The sequence below is a fragment of the Penicillium subrubescens genome (assembly GCF_028828155.1).
Source record: "Penicillium subrubescens strain IBT 31985 chromosome Unknown utg000001l_segment0_segment0, whole genome shotgun sequence".
Classification (NCBI taxonomy): domain Eukaryota; kingdom Fungi; phylum Ascomycota; class Eurotiomycetes; order Eurotiales; family Aspergillaceae; genus Penicillium; species Penicillium subrubescens.
Window position 1 is genome coordinate 1,963,957 of NW_026643151.1, and position 20,624 is coordinate 1,984,580.

General features: G+C 50.3%; 6 protein-coding genes across 6 annotated transcripts; 2 read left to right on the forward strand and 4 right to left on the reverse strand.

Moving 5' to 3' along the window:
* Positions 1-193: 193 nt before the first annotated feature.
* N7473_000639 (uncharacterized protein) lies at positions 194-2,955 on the forward strand (the record flags this gene model as incomplete). Its single annotated transcript, XM_057146579.1, has 2 exons — positions 194-391; positions 460-2,955. Exons 1-2 carry the CDS (start codon positions 269-271, stop codon positions 2,953-2,955), a joined length of 2,619 nt encoding a protein of 872 aa, XP_057014465.1. The 5' UTR covers positions 194-268.
* A 635-nt stretch (positions 2,956-3,590) lies between these two features.
* N7473_000640 (sugar porter family MFS transporter) lies at positions 3,591-5,687 on the reverse strand (the record flags this gene model as incomplete). Its single annotated transcript, XM_057146580.1, has 8 exons — positions 3,591-3,742; positions 3,799-3,872; positions 3,944-4,374; positions 4,468-4,475; positions 4,530-5,074; positions 5,149-5,373; positions 5,462-5,538; positions 5,592-5,687. 8 exons carry the CDS (start codon positions 5,685-5,687, stop codon positions 3,591-3,593), a joined length of 1,608 nt encoding a protein of 535 aa, XP_057014466.1.
* A 1,467-nt stretch (positions 5,688-7,154) lies between these two features.
* Positions 7,155-8,586, reverse strand: N7473_000641 (putative lipoate--protein ligase; the record flags this gene model as incomplete). Its single annotated transcript, XM_057146581.1, has 3 exons — positions 7,155-7,406; positions 7,467-7,574; positions 7,627-8,586. The coding sequence occupies 3 exons, from the start codon at positions 8,584-8,586 to the stop codon at positions 7,155-7,157; spliced, it is 1,320 nt and encodes a 439-aa protein (XP_057014467.1).
* Positions 8,587-8,854: 268 nt separating this feature from the next.
* Positions 8,855-10,189, forward strand: N7473_000642 (bifunctional chorismate synthase/riboflavin reductase [NAD(P)H] ARO2; the record flags this gene model as incomplete). Its single annotated transcript, XM_057146582.1, has 3 exons — positions 8,855-8,889; positions 8,947-9,308; positions 9,381-10,189. The coding sequence occupies 3 exons, from the start codon at positions 8,855-8,857 to the stop codon at positions 10,187-10,189; spliced, it is 1,206 nt and encodes a 401-aa protein (XP_057014468.1).
* A 1,169-nt stretch (positions 10,190-11,358) lies between these two features.
* On the reverse strand, positions 11,359-14,493 carry N7473_000643 (uncharacterized protein; the record flags this gene model as incomplete). Its single annotated transcript, XM_057146583.1, has 1 exon — positions 11,359-14,493. The coding sequence occupies one exon, from the start codon at positions 14,491-14,493 to the stop codon at positions 11,359-11,361; it is 3,135 nt and encodes a 1,044-aa protein (XP_057014469.1).
* A 5,255-nt stretch (positions 14,494-19,748) lies between these two features.
* Positions 19,749-20,576, reverse strand: N7473_000644 (uncharacterized protein; the record flags this gene model as incomplete). Its single annotated transcript, XM_057146584.1, has 2 exons — positions 19,749-20,297; positions 20,349-20,576. 2 exons carry the CDS (start codon positions 20,574-20,576, stop codon positions 19,749-19,751), a joined length of 777 nt encoding a protein of 258 aa, XP_057014470.1.
* Positions 20,577-20,624: the final 48 nt, after the last annotated feature.

A 20,624-nucleotide genomic window follows, 5' to 3' on the forward strand; every position in this document is an offset into this window, starting at 1 on the left:
AGCCAAAACAGAAGCAAGCGACGAAGAAAGAAGCCGTCACCACCCACAGTGTGAAAGGGAGTTTCCATTTCCTTTTGGGCAAAATTGAAGCTGTCGCGTCCACGCAACACGTGCCTCGAGTGGTCTGTGCAGCCGCAGCTGCAGCCTGGGGTTTCTGTTTCTGTTTCTTGGGTTTATTATTTTCAGGTTTCCGCCTTCCTCTCCCTTGCTACTAGCAACAATCCGCGTCTGTTGTTCTTGATTTGCGACTCGCGTCTGCTAACATGTCATGGCGCTCTTTTCAAAACGTCTGACCTGTTTTTACTGCGGTCGGCGCGCTACGCAGCCTGTCCGTGGGCGGGTGCGCAAATTCCACTGCGAACACTGTGAGGCCGATAACTATTTGGACCAGGTACGCTTCGCCAAATACAAGCCAAGAGCCTTGAAAAGATACTAATGAGTTGTCGCTTGTTATTACAGAATGGAGATATCACAGATCCGCCAGCCGAGGACACGAACCGTTTCAATCAAGGACCCGACGCCTCGAGCCCTGCCCTCGACTCGACAGACTTCGGGGGATCCCATTCATTTTGTTCAAAATGCATTCGAAACCAGCATTTGTTCAGATCATCAATTGCTGCATACTTTCCGCCATCAGATGACCCGACGGACGAAGAATATGAGCGTGGGTATGCCCAGTTCAAGAAAGGCCTCGAGGAAACATACCCGCAAGTTTGCGATGCTTGCGGGCCCCGAGTGCTGGAGGAAATTCGCAAGAAGGGCTACGAGGCCAAGGCAGATCATCTTCGTCGCATGATGGAGCGCAGCAGAGCCAGCAAGACTTTACGGCAGGCTAGAGATCGCAGCTGGCAGAGCTTGCTTGTTTACGCCGGCGCGTTCGGATACTGGACCAGTGTTGGTGGCCAAATTGCATGGGACGTGACGAGCGTTCTGACTAGCCGTGGTCTCTCTTTTGATCCAGATATGTTTTCGGATACTCCAGTATCATTGCTTTCCTGTGTGAGTCAGACAGCACGGACGGGCCGTCTTCTCAGTGAATGCTCGTTCGACTTGGCTTCTACTGCAGGATTTGCCCTCATCGCGGGGCTTTTATCTATTTGGTGGAATCCAAAATTGCGCATGAAGGTCGAGGGACGAATTGGTAGATTTGCCGGGTTTGCGGAATACTACCAGGCACAACTGATCACCCTCGTGACTCGTTGCGTGTTCTGGGAACTGCTCAAGGACCCATCTGCAAGCGCTCTCGGGCCCAAGCTTCCCCCAGCGTTGCATATCTTTATGATCGCTTTCACGCTGTTGTCGGTTGTGATTTCACGTCGCGTGGTCGATTACAATACCCAACCATTGGTAGATTGGTCTGATAACTCTTGGGAGAAACCGCTGCGAAGCGGCGGAACATCCCCGGTTACGGGACCTAGTGCTTCGAGAGATAATCTCACACCGAGGCCTGCGACTGGCCCGCTCGATCAGCGATTTCCGATGGAGAAGCTGGCTCCTCTTTTGTCCTCGGCAAGTAAGCCGCCGGCTTTCCCTACTCCGCCCCGAGAAGTCGATGAAATGGAGTGGACCCCATCAGCGCCTCAACCTGTTCTCCAGCCGAGAGCCAGCGTCTCTCAGCGAGATAAGCCTTCTGTCTTCGATGGCCCTTCTCCTTTCACTGGCACCCTGCCACCTGCTCCCAAGCCCCCGGCATGGAATCTCCGCAATCGGTCATCGACAAAACCTATTGAGCAAGTTGTTCAACCAAACCCATTCCATCGAGATTTATACAATCCCCCAAATCAGTGGCAGCTGAAAGCCGCGAGCCCGGAACCAGTTTTCAGGCCCCCATCATTCTTCCCGACGAGCGATCTCAATACCTCCACTGGATTGGAAACATTGTTTGAGCGTGCCTTCGACATTGACCCCGAAGGTCCGAAGAGGGACTGGAAGCAACCACCGCCCAATCAGAAATCCTACTCTCCTCCTTCAAGACATCTTGTATTCCAATACCTTCGACTGGCTCTATTGTTGGGGTCTTTGTCCGCTTGGACATTCTCTCGGAATCACCAGCTCTCAATTCCCGGAAACTACATCGAAGCTTGTGCTTTGGGTAGTGCCAGTCTCATCGCAGGCTTTGCTCTTCTAGAAGCAGTGAAACGGCCTCTGGTACATTGGAATGGCATGGAGATCTTGGTCTACATCACTGAGCTTGCAGCGGCTGTTCACCTTGGCGCTCATCTGCCTCAAGGATCTTATGAGCGTGAATACTTTGACCGATATGGCAAATTGCTCATTGTTTTCATGGCTGTTCAGGAGGGTCTGGGGTTACTAGCTTCCTACAAAGGGGCAGCACCTGTCGCGGGTTCTGAACAGCACCAGGAGCACGTCCCAATGTCTCCGCAGCCTACTTCACCGCAACCGTCATCCCCACAGCCGTTGTCACCAATTCAACAAGCTCTTCCTTGGTCCCCTACCCATTCCACATTCAGCAGCCCACCTCCAGCACCATCGGTCACTTCCCACTCCGAAGCCCCTTCTCTTTCCTTTTCAACCACCACCGGCAGCTCCAGTTTCTCTTCGGGGTTATCGACAGCCTTGCCACCTGCTCAGAATTACCAAATTGCCTCTTCTCAGAGCCACAATCGCTTCCCAACACCGCGGAAGAACCCTCATAGCTTCACTATTAGTGATCTCCGGGCGAGTGACCCCCCCTCAGATTACGAGCAAGACTCCGATACTGAAACCGTGGCTACCACCACTACAACCATGACCGATGTCACCAACCGAAATATTCGGTACGGTCGGTATCCTAACTCGGAGTTTGGCTCTGCCTTTTCTCCGCGAAGGAACGAGCTTGGTCCAGGTATCGGCGGTCTGAGTCTGGAAGATCGCCCTGCTTCCCGGCGTGTTACTCGCAGTCAAACACAGCAAGGGCTAACAGGGCAGAGATTCCCAGCCCGGGCTGTTAGATGATTCTAGTGGCACTTTCGCTCTACTAGCCTTATGCCATTGCGTTTCTTTCTTTTTTTTTCCCTGTTCCAGACTGTTGTCTCGTTTCCCCTGATCTTTTATTTGCATGTTTATCGATGAGTCGAGCACCCTATCATTTGTTTCCATTTTGTCAGGAGGAAGCTAGACCCAGCGAGCGTCACATTCATAGCGGCGGCGATTTTTTGTTCCTTTTTCTCATGTCTGTTTTTGAGGCCGCCTTGCATACCAAGCTCAGTGGTTATGATGTAAATGATTTGACGATATGAGCTATGTGAATACACCTATTTGATTCTGTGAATCAAATCATTCGAACAACGATTTCTATCCTTGTAATGCCGAATCGACTCAACTCACCTTGTTGAAGCCTTAAGACTTTAGGCTCCTCATAGACCTTGGTTAACACTTGTCTATTTAATCCTTCCTTCTCTTCTTCGCGCTTTTCATTCCCTACATATCCCTCAATAGACATCTGCTCTGTCTTTCATGCGCATGTAGTCCGTAAGATCAAGTTGCAAGGCCTTCCAAATCAAAATTAAAGTAGATTATCTTGACTACAGTCTTAATAACACTTGTTCAACCTTGTTCGAACCTATCCTTTACCCGCAAATTCATGACTCTTATCGTTGCGTGGGAGGGGCCGCATGCTCGACATGAGTGCCGGCAATTTTGTCCGCGTCTGTAGTGACAATGCCCTGCTCGGGATCAGCCGCCTTCTGCTGGATCAATTCAGTGACTCCAAAGAGATCATCCATCTTCTCGAGTGAAAGTCCTGTATAAAATTAGTTAGCGATGTATAAGACTATCCAGAAATAGTGTCTCACTCACCCTTGGTCTCTGGGATGAAGAACCACACAAAGAAGAACATTGAGAAACAGAAGCAAGCAAAGATTATGTATGTTCTAGATAACGGAATTTCCCGAGTCAGTAACCCCGTTGTCTCACAATTGTTCAGTATCAAACATGAACTTACCCATAACCATTCGCACCAACAGTAGTCAACATAACCGGCACAGCGCGAGCAACAACAAAGTTAAACAACCATTGTGTCGCGGCACCAAAGGCCACATTCAGGGATCGAAGGCGTGCACTCGGGATCTCAGAGACGTAGATCCAGCAAACAGGGCCCCAACCAAATTGGAAGAAGGACGCAAAGAGGAAGATGCAAACAAGGGCAAAGTAACCGGCGGGGATGACGGGGGCTCCCTGGACTGGAGGGGCAATGCGGACGTATAGACCAATGTACAGCATTGCCAGACCTTGGGCGATGGATGTCCAGAGAAGCGAGCGGCGGCGTCCGAGGGAGTCGGCGACGAAGACGAGGAAGACGCCGCAGCTGACCATTTTTACTATTCCGTAGACGCCTGTTGCGAAGAGGTTGGTTGCGTTACCCACGATTCCCAACTAGAAGGAGATGATATGTTAGAGGGTCGGTCATTCTTGTTGTTGGATCTTATAGATATGACTTTGTCAAGGTATAGGAGGAGGATGGCTCACGTTTTTAACTGTATACTGTTAGTTGCAATTCAAGTATCATTCACATCAAGGATAGAACTGACAGATCTGAGGACTGTAGTAGTTAATCGCATTGGTACCGGTCATCTGCTGGCAAATCATCAAGAAGATAGAAATCATAGCACGATTGCGATTTCCAGCAATGAGCCACATCTCCTTCATCAAATCCCAGAAACCGGAGCCGCCAATCAAAGCACGCTCCTGTTCCAACTGGGTCGCGATAGCCTGGAACTCCTCCTCCACGTACGGGTGGTCAGGAGGGAGTGCTCGAACTTTAGACAAAGTCGCGCGCGCCTCCTCCCATCGATCTTGCTTGGCCAACCAACGGGGCGACTCATTGCAGAGGAGCATTCCGCCGAATAGAAGAACTGCGGGCAGGGCTTGCATGGCCAGAGGAATGAGGAACATGGCTTTGCCCTTGATATGCAATAGACAGCCGTAATTGATCCAGAAAGCAAGCATGATTCCCATTGTAATGAAGAGTTGGTATAGACCGGTTAGACCGCCGCGGATGGCGCGTGGGGCATTCTCTGCGACGTAGAGGGGGTTGATCATTGAGGCTGAGCCAACACCGAATCCGGTGATGAGACTGTTTGATTCCATAGTTAGTATTTAGGAGTTTGAATTGGGGTTAGAGCCCCAGGAGTGCTAAAATTGTCTTACCGTCCAATATACATAACCTCGAGATGGCCATTAGCCGCGGCTTGCATGATGACACCGAGAATTCCAAGAGTCGCTGCCCCAATCAGGGCATACCTTCTTCCCCATCGATCGGCCGCTGGAGAGGCAATCAGGGCTCCGAAGAAACAGCCTGCTTGGAGAGTGGAGACGATGTTGGCCGATAGATTAGCCTGTGCAGTCTTGCTTAGACCTGTAAGGCCATATTCACTAGAGTAGAGAGAATAGATTAGCATATTTCGCAGCCAGTGGAGGAAAATTCGAGGAAGATTCGATAAAAGGGAGAGATCAGACTTACGACATGAATGGTGGCATAGTGAGAACTCCGCCAATGATGCCGGAGTCCATACCGAAGAGCATTCCACCAAAGCATGCCTGTTGATGTGTTAGCTCCAAACCAAAGAGATATTCTACACCATAACACTGACAGAGCAAGCCAGAGCATAAACTCTCCATCCATAAATCTCCTTGGGATCAGTTCTCATCGCCTCATTGTGGACGATCTTCTGAAGAAACCACGACATGATGACAATGTAGCTCTTCGCCAGACAAACGAGGAAGAATGACTATGAAAACCAGGCCAGCTAATGTGCGAAAGTGGGCCAAAGGCAATGATTTAAATCCAGTCCCGGAAATCACCAACTCGATTGCCGTCGGCTACTGATATACCTCTCGATCAGACTGCGACACTGTCCATAGAAGGTGTCATCCGCGCCAGCTTCGTTCTTGGCTGTCATGTTCAGCCTATAAGGAGCGGGAAGAGCACGCAGTCAAGGCGAGGAAACGAGGGGGAAAACCTCCACGAATCCGAGCCACTGTTGAATAGCCAAGAGGCTATGGTCACCACATGGTCAGACATGGTCAGACATGGCCAAAGCGAGAGCTTCTTGGCTGTGGTGCTTTGTGTACCCCCAGTTTTGGCAAGTGGGGAGGTCGGGGGATGTGGGGGTCCTGGGGATAAAGTTCACGGTATCACGGGAAGATCAGCACCCCATGGGGATGGGCGGAATGAATGGTCTGATACGACAGTGACGGCGAATGACTGATTTGACTGGATGGTGGCTGAATGCGTGGAATTAGCCGACAGGAATGTATATCCTTGCTTGATAGGGTATACACACCATGATGCGGGGGAAGGCCTTTAGCATGTCTTGGCAGTCAGATGGTTGCTCGTTGTAAAAGAAGATGGATCAGAAACAGAAACAAGCCTGTATTTACCAGTGCATGAATGTCTTCAGGAAGGCCCTTAAGACTCAGATCATTGGTTAAATATCTTACGAGGTGGACGACGGGGAGAATCTGTATCGGTAGAACAAAAATGTCTATATCTTTGATATACTACTCATGTTCTATTCAATCAACGGATACTTACCATTGCAAGGAACTGAGTGTGTCAATCTAATTGCAACTAAGTTGATAGGTAGACAGCGAGACTTCTAAAAAGTCAGATTGTATGCTAGTCATCATCTTCATCGTCGATATCCTGTCTCTGGGCAAGCCCAAGGGATATAGTTCTTCCATAAAGCCGAGCATCCAAGACGGCACGGTTCGTGATAAGTGGAAAATCCATACTCCACCAATCGAAATCGAGACCAAGATGCAGGTACAAGATATTCTGGGAGGCATATGGTGCTTTCTTTGAATGTTGTGTGGCTATGGGGATATATCTAGACGGTCGAATTAGAACATGTTGGGTTCAACATCTTCGTCTGAAGGCTGTAGAGCGAGCCAACCGTTTGTGGCTCAATACGATGCTGACAACAAGAGGATTGACAGCTCTGAAGTTATCTGGACACTGTCATGGAATGGGACGGTGTTGAGTTCACAGGGTCTCTCACCTACACTGGCGCCCCCACACTTCGTCCAAATCAAGTTACGGCATAAATATGTGACTGGCTTTAGAGCCAGGATTGGCCAGGCCAATAGGGTTGGTTTTAGTGTACAGTAAGCTGGATATTCAGCCAATATAATACAAGTCACACGCTGAGGTATCATTGCCCTCCTAGCAAATCACCCAGGTAATCTGCCAGCTCCTGTACATGCGCATCATCTACACCATCAGTCCCTCTCAAGCCTTGACGGAGCATCTCTGTCCAGCGCTCAACGGTGATCTCATGGAGTTTCTGGCCGCTCAAGACCTCATGCATGCGACTGGCCTGGTCAGATGCAACTGACGCGTCGGAAGAAATGGAGAGGTTGCTTTCTATGATAGCACCATGTTTTAGACGGAGGAACACGCGTGTCTAATTGTTGTTAGCGATGCGCGCAAAGGTAGCACTTGATTTCTCCATGACAAGACTCACCGAAGAAGGAAGAGTCGCTGGCAACGGTGCACGCTCGCGAGGATCTTCCTCGGTAGGGTATGTGGAAAAGGTGAATTGCGGTGTTTGAGTATACTTCCACTCCAGTGACTGTTTCCTAGTCAGTAATCGGTGTCAATCAACACAATGTAGTACGACCTACCCGCAACTCCGCAATTCCCTTGCCAATCTCCGGTTCTTGCTCTCCTTGGGCATCGCCTACCGTTCCCATGACCCAGCTATCGCCGGCAAAAATCTCAGGCTCCCCGGCAAGCGCACGTCGTGCCCGACGGACAACGTCAGCGTGAACACCATACATTTGCGCAAACTCCGCCACCACATTATCTATCACCGTCTGCATAGAAAAGAACGAGTCCGCCAGCGCACTCGATACATTTCCCACAGGCGACCGGACACTATCGACACCTTTAGCCTGGATATACCCTCGTGCAGGAGAGCGTAAGAACCGGCCCAAGTCATGAATATTGGGCGAATCCAGCAAGCAGGTGCCATGGTGCAGAGCTCGGTGCCGGGTCAGCTTGAAGGCCGACCCAGATACCTTTCGGAAAGGTGGCTCATTGCTATCTGTGGGTGTCTCCGGGGGTGTCATGACAATGTCATGTCGGACATTGACACTTGTATTCACTGCGCCAATACGGTGCAACGCCCGGACCACCATCTCCGCATGTTTATCGCGTGTAAAAGTGGTCCGCGGAGAGATCACACTGTAATTGAGATTGCCCTCGTCGTGAAATACAGCTCCGCCGCCCGACCTCCGCCGAACATAGACAGCAGCATCGTCCTGACCCGCACCAGGACGGCGGTCATTGTAGAGTGCTCGCAAATCTGTCTCCAGCCAAGGATTCTGATTGCGACCAATCACCACGCATGGACGGTTGATATAAAGGAAGAGGATGCTCGAGTCTGCCGGGGCATTTTCTAGTAGGAAATGCTCAATCGAGAGGTTGACGTAAGGGTCGGTCGAAAGCGACTGATAAATTTGGTGATTGGACGAAGGGCGACGGGCGAGCTCTGAGAAGCGATCGAGTGAATATGACGAATTGTAGCGGACGTGTCTCGCACTACCGCGCAGCGACGAGGCCAGACATCGTCGGACGAGCATTTGGAAAGGAGCAAGGGGAGCTTGACATAGATGGGAATATCGCAAAGCAACGCGGCCGATAGTCGGTGGCGCTAGTCCCGGATAGGAAACTATCGATGAGTCGATTTTCGGCGGCGTCGGGTCTCTTTCTTTTTTTTGTGTTGCATCATCCCTGTCCCCTTGGTGATATATTATTGATTCAGTCTTGCCAATTGATCTTGAGGCATTCGATCATTCTCCTCTCTTTCCCATTCCTCGAGCCTAAACCGTTTGGTTAATCCCCGCCATCATGTCGACGTGGGGTGAACATTTCCGAGTCACCACGTAAGTTTGCCCCTCCGTACAGCAACAACGCCCAACTGCTCACGATTTCTCCTTCAGCTATGGCGAGTCTCACTGCCGCTCTGTCGGCTGCATTGTCGACGGTGTGCCTCCCGGCATGCAACTCACCGAGGAAGATATCCAGCCCCAGATGACTCGCCGCCGTCCCGGCCAGAGTGCTCTCACAACCCCGCGCAATGAGAAGGACCGAGTTGAGATCCAGTCAGGCACAGAGTTCGGAGTCACCCTTGGCACACCAATTGGCATGATCGTCCGCAATGAGGACCAACGCCCGAAGGACTACGGCGGCAGCACAATGGACCTCTACCCCCGCCCTAGCCATGCCGACTTCACCTACCTCGAGAAATACGGTGTCAAGGCCAGCAGTGGCGGTGGCCGTAGCAGTGCCCGTGAGACCATTGGTGAGTAACACAATGTCCAAGAAAGGCAATGTCAACATCTCAACGTCCTTAAACTAACTACCATCCCGTCAGGTCGTGTCGCTGCGGGCGCCATCGCAGAGAAGTACCTCAAGCTGTCGCACAACGTCGAGATTGTTGCCTTTGTCTCCTCCGTCGGTAACGAGTACCTCTTCCCCCCAACCCCCGAACACCCCACCGCCTCTACCAACCCCGAGTACCTGAAGCTCCTCGAGACCATCGACCGCCCGACGGTGGACAGTTTCGCCCCCATCCGCTGCCCTGAGGCCAGGGCCTCCGAACGCATGACCAAGGTAGTCGAGCAGTTCCGCGATGCGCAGGACAGCATCGGTGGCACCGTGACCTGCGTGATCCGCAACGTCCCTGTCGGCCTGGGTGAACCATGCTTCGACAAGCTCGAGGCAAAGCTGGCCCACGCCATGCTGAGCATCCCCGCCACCAAGGGCTTCGAGATCGGCTCTGGCTTCGGTGGCTGCGAGGTGCCCGGTTCCATCCACAACGACCCCTTCATCGTTTCCGACGATGGACGCCTCACCACCAAGACCAACAACTCCGGCGGTATCCAGGGCGGTATCTCCAACGGTGCCTCCATCTACTTCCGCGTCGCGTTCAAGCCCCCTGCGACTATCGGTCAGGCCCAGAACACTGCTAAATACGATCTGGAGGAGGGTACTCTTGAGGCCAAGGGCCGTCACGACCCCTGCGTCGTGCCCCGTGCTGTGCCCATCGTCGAGGCCATGTCCGCTCTGGTCATCATGGACGCCCTGATGGCTCAGTATGCGCGCGAGGCCGCCAAGAACCGTCTTCCCCCGCTGTCCACTACTCTGCCCACGAAGCCTGCTACCGCTCCTAACGGTGCCTAAGTGGAGCTCGGATTGATTTTGAACGCAATTTTTGGGCCTTTGATTGAAATAGGGCAGAAAAGTAAGGGATGTATCATGGGGCCATGAGACATCTCTTGATAGATAGTATATCCTGGTTTTACTGCCCGTTGGACCTCTCTGGGTCTGTTTTACTGTTCCTGTGTGTTGGGGAGCTGTATTCTCGGTGTTTATATACCAAGTGCCCGCGTGCACTAGAGACAAAATTGTTGAATGACATGCATGAGCAATGATTATGAAGATTGTTCGTTGATTGAGTACATTAGAGAGTAGCCAACAGGCCTTTTAAAAGCTGTCCAGCAATCCACGCGTATAAGTCCATTAAGTCCTAGAGGCCTGAAGTTGGGACGGTCTCTGCTCGAGGTACAGTGGCAGTTCAAAAGTCTGAGTCTAGAAACCAGAGAAACAGACCAACCAGGCATGCGTCAATCACTCTTATTCAAAAGATCTTTCTAAATGTCTTTCAAATCACTTTCTTGATCGCACAGATATCATTTCTTGGTTTATCGCTCAAATCCTGACTGCAAAGATGATTTCGAAAATTTGTCGGGGTTCAAACTTATGGAACAACACTGTGTTCTCGATACAATGCTTGACTACGGTATAAATCGTCTCGAAAATCGAAAATGTCCATTTTGATTCTTCATTCATCATCTACACAAGCACCCCCTATTCTCATGCCCATCTCCCCAGCACAAAGACCCGCAAAAAAAGTCTCTAATGCCACCTAGCAGGGTCGCGTATGGGAACCCTAGGTAATAGCCCCGATGAACATCATCATAGCAGCATTGACAACCATAACACAACCGCCTCGTGGATATCAAGTAACGAACGAATAAAGTTGACACGAAGGAGGAAAAATGTAGAACAGTGACAAATAAGGGTACAACGGAAGAGAGAAAACAAAACAAAGCGCCAGCTATCCAAAAATCAAAATCGGATCGTCAAAGCCGTGGAAACGTGAACATCAAAATCAAGGTCTTGTGTACAATCTTGTAAAACCTCGGCTCTCGCTCGAAGGGAATTGGATAATGAAGTGTACAAGGAGAAAAGAAGAGCGGAAAAGTAGGAGACAAACACGCAAGGGCGGGTTCAAGCAATCAAACCAAGTCAGGTCATGTCAAACCTCCACAAGACAAGGGCAGATGACTTTAACGGCTCACTCGTCGATGACTTAACGTGTCACTGATACGCCGAACACCACCGCTAGTAGACCGCTCAGAGATATTATCCATATCTCGAGCTGAAGCATTGACAACCCGCAACTTCTCACGGGGCACGGTGTACGTCATCTGCACACTGCGACCCTCCGCTGCGCCCTCGACATCCCAGTCATCCTCGTACTCATCGCACGTCTCATCGTCGCCAAGGTAACCTGGTGCCCCGATGAAGAGGTCATCGCGTGTCCCGCGCGGCATGATAAGGGGTCCTTCTGATAGACGTTTCTTCGCGTTCCAGTCCTTTGCGCCTTGTTTGCGGCGGAAGAGCTCTGCAGAGGCGCTGACTGCACGACGGGGCGTGGTAGCGCCGTTGCTGATGGGCGTCGGGCCGGGCACTAGGATGGTGCTTCGTCGGTCGATGCCTGAAGCGAGGTAGGCTGTTTCATCGACGTCGTCGTCGCGCTGGGTGGATGTTCCGCCGCGACGGGTGAGAGTTAGAGCGCGGCGGACAGTGTTGAGCATCCAATCAGATGTTCTAGGTTTGGACCCGGAGAGTTTGGAGGGTGAGGTATCAGTCGGAGTGATAGGGGTGATGGTTTCATTTGCGTCGTGGAGGAGAGATTCATTTTCGGCCTGGCGGTGGGAGAACGTGGTTTGAGCGGTTGAGTAGGAGTCTGTTGAGATCGACTTCACCGAAGGCGCTTTCATGCCATCGCCGTCACTATGTGCTGATCCGGTTGCGAGGTGCTCGACACCGTTGCTACCCCAGCTCAATGGCCTTTCAACAAGAACAGCTCGAGCCTGGGAGACCTGGCCGGAAGGTCTGGTTGTGGCGGAGCAGAAGGAGAAGGCTGACGAGTCGGAGAGGTTGGTGGATGTCCGGTCACTGTTTCCAGCAGGAGAGGCACGTCCGTCCGATACAGAGCCGTTGTCCTTCCGACGGCTGTAGAACGGCCCTAGGCCGACACCAAAGATGGTGGTTCTAGGTGTCGCAAATGGAGTATCTGAGAATGGATCTTCTGGCTCCCGGACTTCAGGTTTTGTTTCCTTCGGGATAGTTGCCATAAGGCGTTCCCGGAACATCGCCTCGTCTTCTTCGCGCTCATCGATCGGGTGAATCTCACTTGTGGTATCGCTGCGGCGGTAATCGGCGTAGCTCGATGGACGATACGATCGTTGCTGGCTCATTTGGCGCGTCCCTTTAGTAGGACTGGAGTCTGCCAGCAGACCTGCCCTTTCTGCAGCTCCATCACCGGCATCTTTCCAGGACGCAGGCCGTGAAATGACACTGCGGTTCGCAGACCACGGGTAAGCAGGAACGGGGTCTTGTTTCTCGCTCATCTGCGAGCTTCGTATACTGCTTGCCTGATGGGGCTCATCTCGAGCCCAAAAGTGAGCACGTTCAGCGCCGAGGGCCAATTCACGGAGTTGTGAATCTCGCTTGCTTCGTACGGTGCGCTTCCGGTGATATCCCCATACGCAAAAGGCAATGGTAATGACAAGCAGTATCCCGAGACTCAGTCCAACTCCAAGTCCTGCCTTTTGACCGGAAGAAAGGGAACGGTGGTGAGATGCCGCTGTAGACGTAGAGCTGGCGGACGGGTTGGAGTATGAAGTCACCCAGCTGCTTGAGGTTGTGTTGTAGAGATAGACCTGAGAGTTGCGCTCTGCCAAGGAAGTTGCTCGCTTCGACGAGGATTGCTTGGGAATACTGTATCCTCCGGCAATCATCAACACCCCTCCAGGGAGCATGGCGACTGAGTGACCAAAAATTCCTGTCCCTTCGGTTATGCCCACTCCCTCGGAGGATGGTACAGTCCAGGCCCATTCCCCGGTCCCGCCATACTCTGCTCCAATATGGAGAACTGCGAATTGAGGATCAGCAGGCGTTGAAGTGTCTCCTACCCAGCCTCCGACAACGTAGACCTTCGTCCCATCCTGCGACAGAACAGCAGCATGACCAGACCGGGGCTCCACTGTAACAGCATCCCGCACAGCCAGCTCCGTCCTAGGCTTGTAATCCGAGTTGACGGTGACAAAGGCCCAGCTTTCTTGTGGCACCGAGAAGATCGCAAGCTGGGACATATTGAGAAAGGCCTCTCGTGTATGGCCGCCGATAAACAGGAAATCTTGTTGGGTTTGGGTCCGCGAATACGTCTCTGGAAGTGGAACGACAACCATTCCTGCCTCAGGGACAGGCGGTGCGCGGTCTCCAGTAATCGCAGCATTGAATTCGGTGCTGTGGCTCGAATCGGGATCCATGACCACCATGGATTGCGAATAGTTGGCGGCGGAAACCCAAGTGTCATCCGTGCTGTTGGCAAAGGGGCACATTCCTCCAAACGAATAGAGGAGCGTTCCAGTCGTGTTGTTGGGTACGAATGAGAAACCGGCCGCCAGATAATTCAGTCTTGTATTTCCCTCCCCCGCGTTCACCGTGAATTGCGTCCAAGAGCCATTGCCGATTGAGCTAGTATTGTCTGGCTGGAAGCGCCAAAGCCAGTTTGTCTCTGACCCATCGTGACAGTCTCCAGCGTAGACGGAGATGATGCCGCGATCGTCAATGACGGGGACGAATGTCGAGTTTCGCTCCGTACTCTGGAATGGAGTCTGCGGCAGTAAAGTGTGGTAGGTGGGGTTCTGGGAATCGAGGTTCGTGGAGATGTTCAGCGACAGGAACTCGGTCTTGCCCTCGGTGGAGCTGCTGGGCTGCAGCAGGTAGGCAAGTGAGTCATTGTGTGATGGAGAGAGGAAGATGGAGGACGGAGAGTATGGAATGGCGTTGACGAGGTCGAAGAGTAGTAGGGCAGCGTGGGTGAGGGGTGGACCACTGCGCTTGGAGCGGCGACGGAGCTCCATCGCGCGTTTGCGAAAAGGAATCTGAGACACAATCAAGGTAAGCGATGCATTCCAGGATCGGCGAGCATGGTGCCACGAGGTTGACAGAGGCAGGCGACGAGGGGCCGGAATGCCGCTAAGTAGGGAGGTTTGTTGACAGGTCTTCCAGTTGATCTTTTGAAGGGTGCCAGAAGAGGAGAGGAGGAAGTCCGGTGCAACGATGGTGATATTCAGATGTTCAAATGCTGTTGGGGCCAGCCTACAAGACAAAAGACTACTACCAGTCATCTGTCCTCTCCACTTGACTCGTACATTCTATCAAAGTAAACACACTTAAACCTCTTCCCAGCCACACCGTCGTAATCGTCCTGGCGAAAACCCGGCCAGATCGGGGCCGAAGATCGAGAACACCAATGATTCTGCTGGACGGTGTGATGGCTGACGCCTACAGGACGTGCAGGACCCCCTCAACAAAGAAAGTGGCCACCCAATAGACAGCAAATAGAGTGCCGAGCACCAGATCAACATGCGATCAACCTCGTTGCGGGGGCAACGGGGCGGATGGTGGGGACATGGTGATGGGGCCAAGGGGGATGATTATGAGGATTTATTGCTTGTGACTGTAGCTGTAGGATGCAAATCAGATTGCACCGGTGGATCGCAACATCATACTCATAGCCTATAGTAACTGTTACTTTGCATTCTGCAAAGACTTAATCTAAGATATAGTGGGAGGCGCTACAATTCCAAGGACTCGAGGGACAGGCCTTCTTCTTGCCTCGGTGCGGGGCAGCATAGTTACTGTCTGTCTGTATCTCCCCAGTGACTGATATGACTTCTTTTCGCTAGGCTGCTGAATAGGCTCGCTTTGCACTCTAGGTAGTATCGCTAATTTCATGCTTATAGATAACTAACTCGCGTATAGGTTGCCCGAGATAACAGACTACCCTCTAGTCAATGGCACGGTCAAGCTCACAATCAGTCCTCTGAGTCCCCTCCTTCTCGAGATCCTATGTCTAGCCCATGTTAAAAAAAGTCTCTGATACTGACTTCTAACTGGCCAATATTGAATCCTCAAACACAATCAGGGCTAGATTACCAAGTAAATCAAGGCTGAGGCTAATCGCACGCCAACTCATGCTTTCACACGACAGACTATTTCCATTTTCGGATACAGTGGAGAACAGGTAGACTGGATCCTTGATATTCAGACTTGGGAAACCGTTTTACAATTTAAATATATATGCTTTAACTTTCTTTTTATAAAAGATCTTTCTAATTGTCTTTTGAACAGTCTTTTGAATAGCTTCGGGGAAGGGCTTAATAGGTATTATGGAATTTCTAGCTAGGTACTTGATGCACCTGTTATCCACCACATCCGAAAATGAATTAGTCTGTCGTGCGAAAGCACGAGTTGGCGTGCGAGTGATTAGCCTCATCCTAAATCAAGGCCCGCCACGCATTCGAGTCTTTCCTCGGTGTTAGCGAGAAGACAACGCATGAAATCGAGCCGGTGGACGTGTGTGTTTTTCTATTTGGCTTAGAAGGCCGGGATTGTGAGCTCTGCATGTCCTGTCATGTCCCGATTTGCTTTTCTTGAGATTCTCTTTTCTGTTCTAATATATAGAGCTAGATTTTACCTAGCCACAACAACCTCACCGACCTCAGTTGACTGATTGCGCTATGAATGCATCTGAACTACTGTAGCTCTCGGTTACTAGCTAAACTACCCCAGATACTGTAACCAAAGAAAAAGAAAATCTGTAAGAAATCCTAGAAAATCGGCCAAAATAACATCTTCTCCTTTCCCCGCGCCGGTCAGTACTCGCCTTAGTTTCCTTATCAGCATCCCGTCGGTGCCACACATCCCCGAAAGCCATTAACTCAATTCAAACCAATAAGAATACCAGCATAGAGTATCTAAAGCGAATGGAAATGCGTCCCAAGCCCGATCTCCCAGTGGGTCCCATCTTGCCACGAACCGTGGTTCACTCTGAGAGCTCCATCAAGTTGGCACGCCAACATCTCACTGTCACTATGACCTGGATGCGTGTACTCGTACCATGTTTCATGCACGTCTCATAGCCGAGAATCGTAACTCAAACCGAACTCAAACCTAGTCAATGCGCAGGCTCGTGTGTAGCCAGTTCATAGTCCCAGGGTCCGAATCACGGATGCTGTGTGGCTTGGCGGACTACCATCTGGACTGGGTTTCGACGGATTGGGATGATTCGTTTGCTTACAATGCATAGCCGAGGATCCGTATATTGAGTTGAAGAGAACAAAATACAAAGGTAGGTGAAGCTTGCTTCTCTTACTCCAGTTTATAGTACCCAATATCACCGTTCGACAAATAGACAGGCATTCTACTTCAGAACTAAGGCTAAATTCCCAAAATGCTAATCACTTCCACAGTGAAAGATCTAGTTTTGATGCAGGGTTAGTGTCAATGCGCAAAACATATCTTCTGTAACGTGCCAGTGTACCTGTCCATCGCATGCATGGATGTGCTCGTGGTCTAGCCTCTTCCGTACTGGCGTAGCATGGGTTAGCCAAAACAAGTCTCATGCAGTAACAGCAATGCAAGTCAGGGGCTTGCATGTTGCACTCTATTCTCTCGTACTCGTCTTTTTCTTTGCTTTTTTCCTCGGGCTCGAGCGTCTACGAGCCACTGTTGGCAGGGAGACAAAGAAAGAAAATGCTTTAGGCATTGTACAGTTAACAGACAGATAAAGCTAAAAAAGATTGGAGCAAAAAAGCCCATCGTCCTGTGCTGATGGCACTGTGCAAGAACGAAGAAAACCACCGGCAGACAAGATTCCCAAACACAGGGTACACACGGTCTATGTTCGTCAGCTATCGATCTTCCGACAAGGATGGCATGCATCTTCACAAAACCATCTTGATTCTGCTGGAGACGACCATCCGTCGTGCAAACGCTCAGACCTTATTTCGAGACTATCCGGAGTCAACAAGTAGCATGGCCCTCTTTGTCTGCAAGATAATCCCTCCCCAGTCATTATGCCGCTTGGGTCTTTGCAGGATTGTTAGCTCACCTTTCTCTTTCCCACTAACCAGCTCTTGTATTGGACTTTGCTATTGAGATAACGTGAGCTACATGTCGATTGTGTATTTACGCTTCAGCGTACGAAACACCTACAAGCCAGCCATGGCATGATACACGCCTATATGTTCTTATCCCTTTGAGGAAATGTGGTCGGCTTCCCGTCCCGAGATGCATTACGATGGCTGCTACTACTGCACCCCTATCACAGAGTACATAGAGGGTGTTCCAATGTCCGATCCACTAGAGACTAAATAGCCCCTCGTATACACCGAGATCAAGAATCATAAGAACACACGACGGACCCTTGTCCAAATGATTGGCGAGCCTTCTGGTCTGGTAATTTTTCCGACGCGGGTGAGAGACAACATGAATGAACGGGGAAATCAGCACGGGGAGAAACGGAGATTTTATTATACCATAATGACCTTGCGTAGCAAAATATCATCGTCAAGTATGTAACACTGAAAATTAAGGCGATCATTGACTGGGAATATCAAAACCCAGGAAAAAACTGTGGTTTAGACGTCCATTCTCTACGTGGCTCGGACCAGAAAGCGCGGAATGGAGACCGGAGAAAACTGTAGATCCTTGATTTTTTTTGGTTTTAAACCCAAAAGAAATTAAGGACGACTTTCTTCCAGTCAAGAAGTGAGTAAATTACCCTCGAGTACAGGGTGATTTTTTTGATATCATGGTTTGATCTTTTTTCGGCTGTTCAAGATAGACCATATAGTTGCCACCAAGTACAACCCAACCCTAACAGCTCCTCAACCAAGCGGTACAACCACCACCAATCCCTGCACCGTGCCTGTGCATCCTCCCTGTCCGATCTTGTATCCGAATTGAGCTCGACAGATGTGAATAGAGTGGCAAGACAGTAACTGTGTGCCACCTCACCTATGAACCAAATAGAGACACCGGCGCCGCCTGTGTCCCCTAGCCGGAGAGACACCGGCACCGGGCATGCAGATCCCCGGCACCGGTTGCTCGGAAACAAGCCAATCGCATGCATTATTAGTGAGCTAGACAGGAGTGCCACTTTAGACGTAGAATTTAAGCTCTGAGCTTGCGATGGGGTGCTTTAGCTGTCAGTATCCGGTATTACAATCTAGTACCTACGGAGTACTCCGTAGTATCTAGCGAAATTATCCCCCAGTGCCCACACCCCGCATCGTACATATCAAAACTCAAGTCCCGAACAAACTCCGATCTTACCTAGCGTCATTTTGTACCCCTTTATGGTGCAGAAATTAGCTCCAGCTCCGTGGGGAGACCGTGGTCGATTTAGCCCGCCTTTGCAGCAGACGCCCAGTGCGCATCTCCGCAATCGGGAATCCATGTAGCTATCGACGCTAGTAAGGCAGTATCGGGTATATCGCCCAATCATTGATTGCGGAGTTGACGGTGCACGATAGTTAAAATGGGACGCTGAGTTACTTTAGCTTAGAGCACTTAGGGAGTTTGGGGTGAATCAAGTAATCTACTCTGTACGGCGTACAGTATGTACTTAGCCGGGTGTACCCCGCTAATTAGGGTCATTTATGACCGCGCTAAAAAGAACATGGAGGTTTCCGTACAATAATACGACTAATATGACGCAGGAGAACATACAGGGGACTCTCTCATTAGGGCGATTACGATGGCGCTCGAAGTAAAGCGCGTAGATTTCAGTATGAGCTCAAAGTAAGCTCAGGGTCATGATATACACCCAAAACATGCATCTCGTGTGATTGGAGAATGGCTTGTTGAGGTAGAAGTCAGAAAATCTCATGTGATTTCTAAATTTGACGAATTGGGAGAACAGCTGTGGATTTTCTAGATGCGACCGACCTGATACTGAAAAGTGTTTCCAAGGATCTCAATTGAATTTCTTTACTTAGAGAACTAATATGAAGTGACTGAAGTCTACTGTTGTCGTAAACAACGTCGTTATCATCAGCTTACATTCCACTACTAAATCAAGATACCAGAATGCAGTCAAATGGCATGGAAAGGAGAATTGCTAAAACGAGGATACACCATTGCTAATTCGACGATACAGCCCTGATTCTGGTCTAGCGTTGTAATAGTATTACTATCTTCTACGATAGGGTTCCATCAGTTTGAAACCCCGACAAACTTTCAAAATTATCTTCGCACTCGCTAGTTAAATAATATCTGTGCTGCCAAGAAAGATGATTCGAAAGACGTTTAGAAAGACCTTTCACAAAGGGAGTAATTGAAGCCTGTCTAGTTAGTCCGTTTCTCTAGTTTCTAGACTTAGACTTTTGAACTACTCTAATGATATCTAAAGTCGAAGACATTAGTACCATTACTACGCTAAATCAGACTAAGGGTTGTGTGGTCGAATAATTCCCCATGGAAAGTGGGTCGAACAAAATAAAAGAATCTCAGTATCTTATCGACTATCTTACTACCATTCCTCCGGATCCACATTCGACTATCAACGTCCGAGTATGTCCTGGGTTTATGCTATCTACAATCCAGAGCCTTTGCAACCATCGGGGCCCTCACCACCAGCCGATACAACAGCTCTGCCAACACAATCCTTACTTCCAATCGGCAGGTTTCCCTTGGCATGCCATTGCCATCCACCCGAAGTATCTGTTTCAAAGTGCCATCCGCTCAACGCACCACACCCTCCGATCTGCTTCTTAAGGCCTGATCCATCTTTGCCGAACTTAGACGGGTCGAAGTTCTTCCCGTGAATTTCGAAGTGGTCCCAAAAGAACTTGTATGATTCTTTGCATGTGTCGTCTGCTGTCGCCGTCGGCGCCGAGGCGGTCGTTGTATGTGTAGTGGTGGTTGTCGTTGAGCTGTCAAAGCCCTCCTCATCGGCAGAGAATAGCTTGGCAAAGTCGGCTTTACTTGGAGATGTGGTACTTCCAAGATCAACCCAGAGCGAAATTGGGAAATCATCTTCTGCGGATGAAGGGCCAGGCTTGCCAGGCTCCCCAGGAAAGTATCCAGTGGTGTCCCACCACCAGGCGCAGTTGGCTAGAATCGCATAGCTGTCCGCATTGGTCTATGACCGTGCCACGCCACCCATCACATTTATCCGGTTGAGTTGGAATACCCTTGGGGAAGGGGTTATCCGGACGTTTGGGAACGAGATCTTCTTTGGGGGTGTCTTGGGATCTGATGCCGATGGGTTGTTGATGTCCGGGCCTTTAGATAGATCGGCTATAGGATTTGCAGCAATGAGGCCGCATAGCGGCAGAAGGACAAGACAGAATTGCGCATTTTGAAAATTAGATACTCGGAGAAAGCTGATTCTATTGACTGAATAATCTTGAGAACTCATGCTCGATGTCTCACGACAAATACTATATACACTTTCGAGCAATAGCTT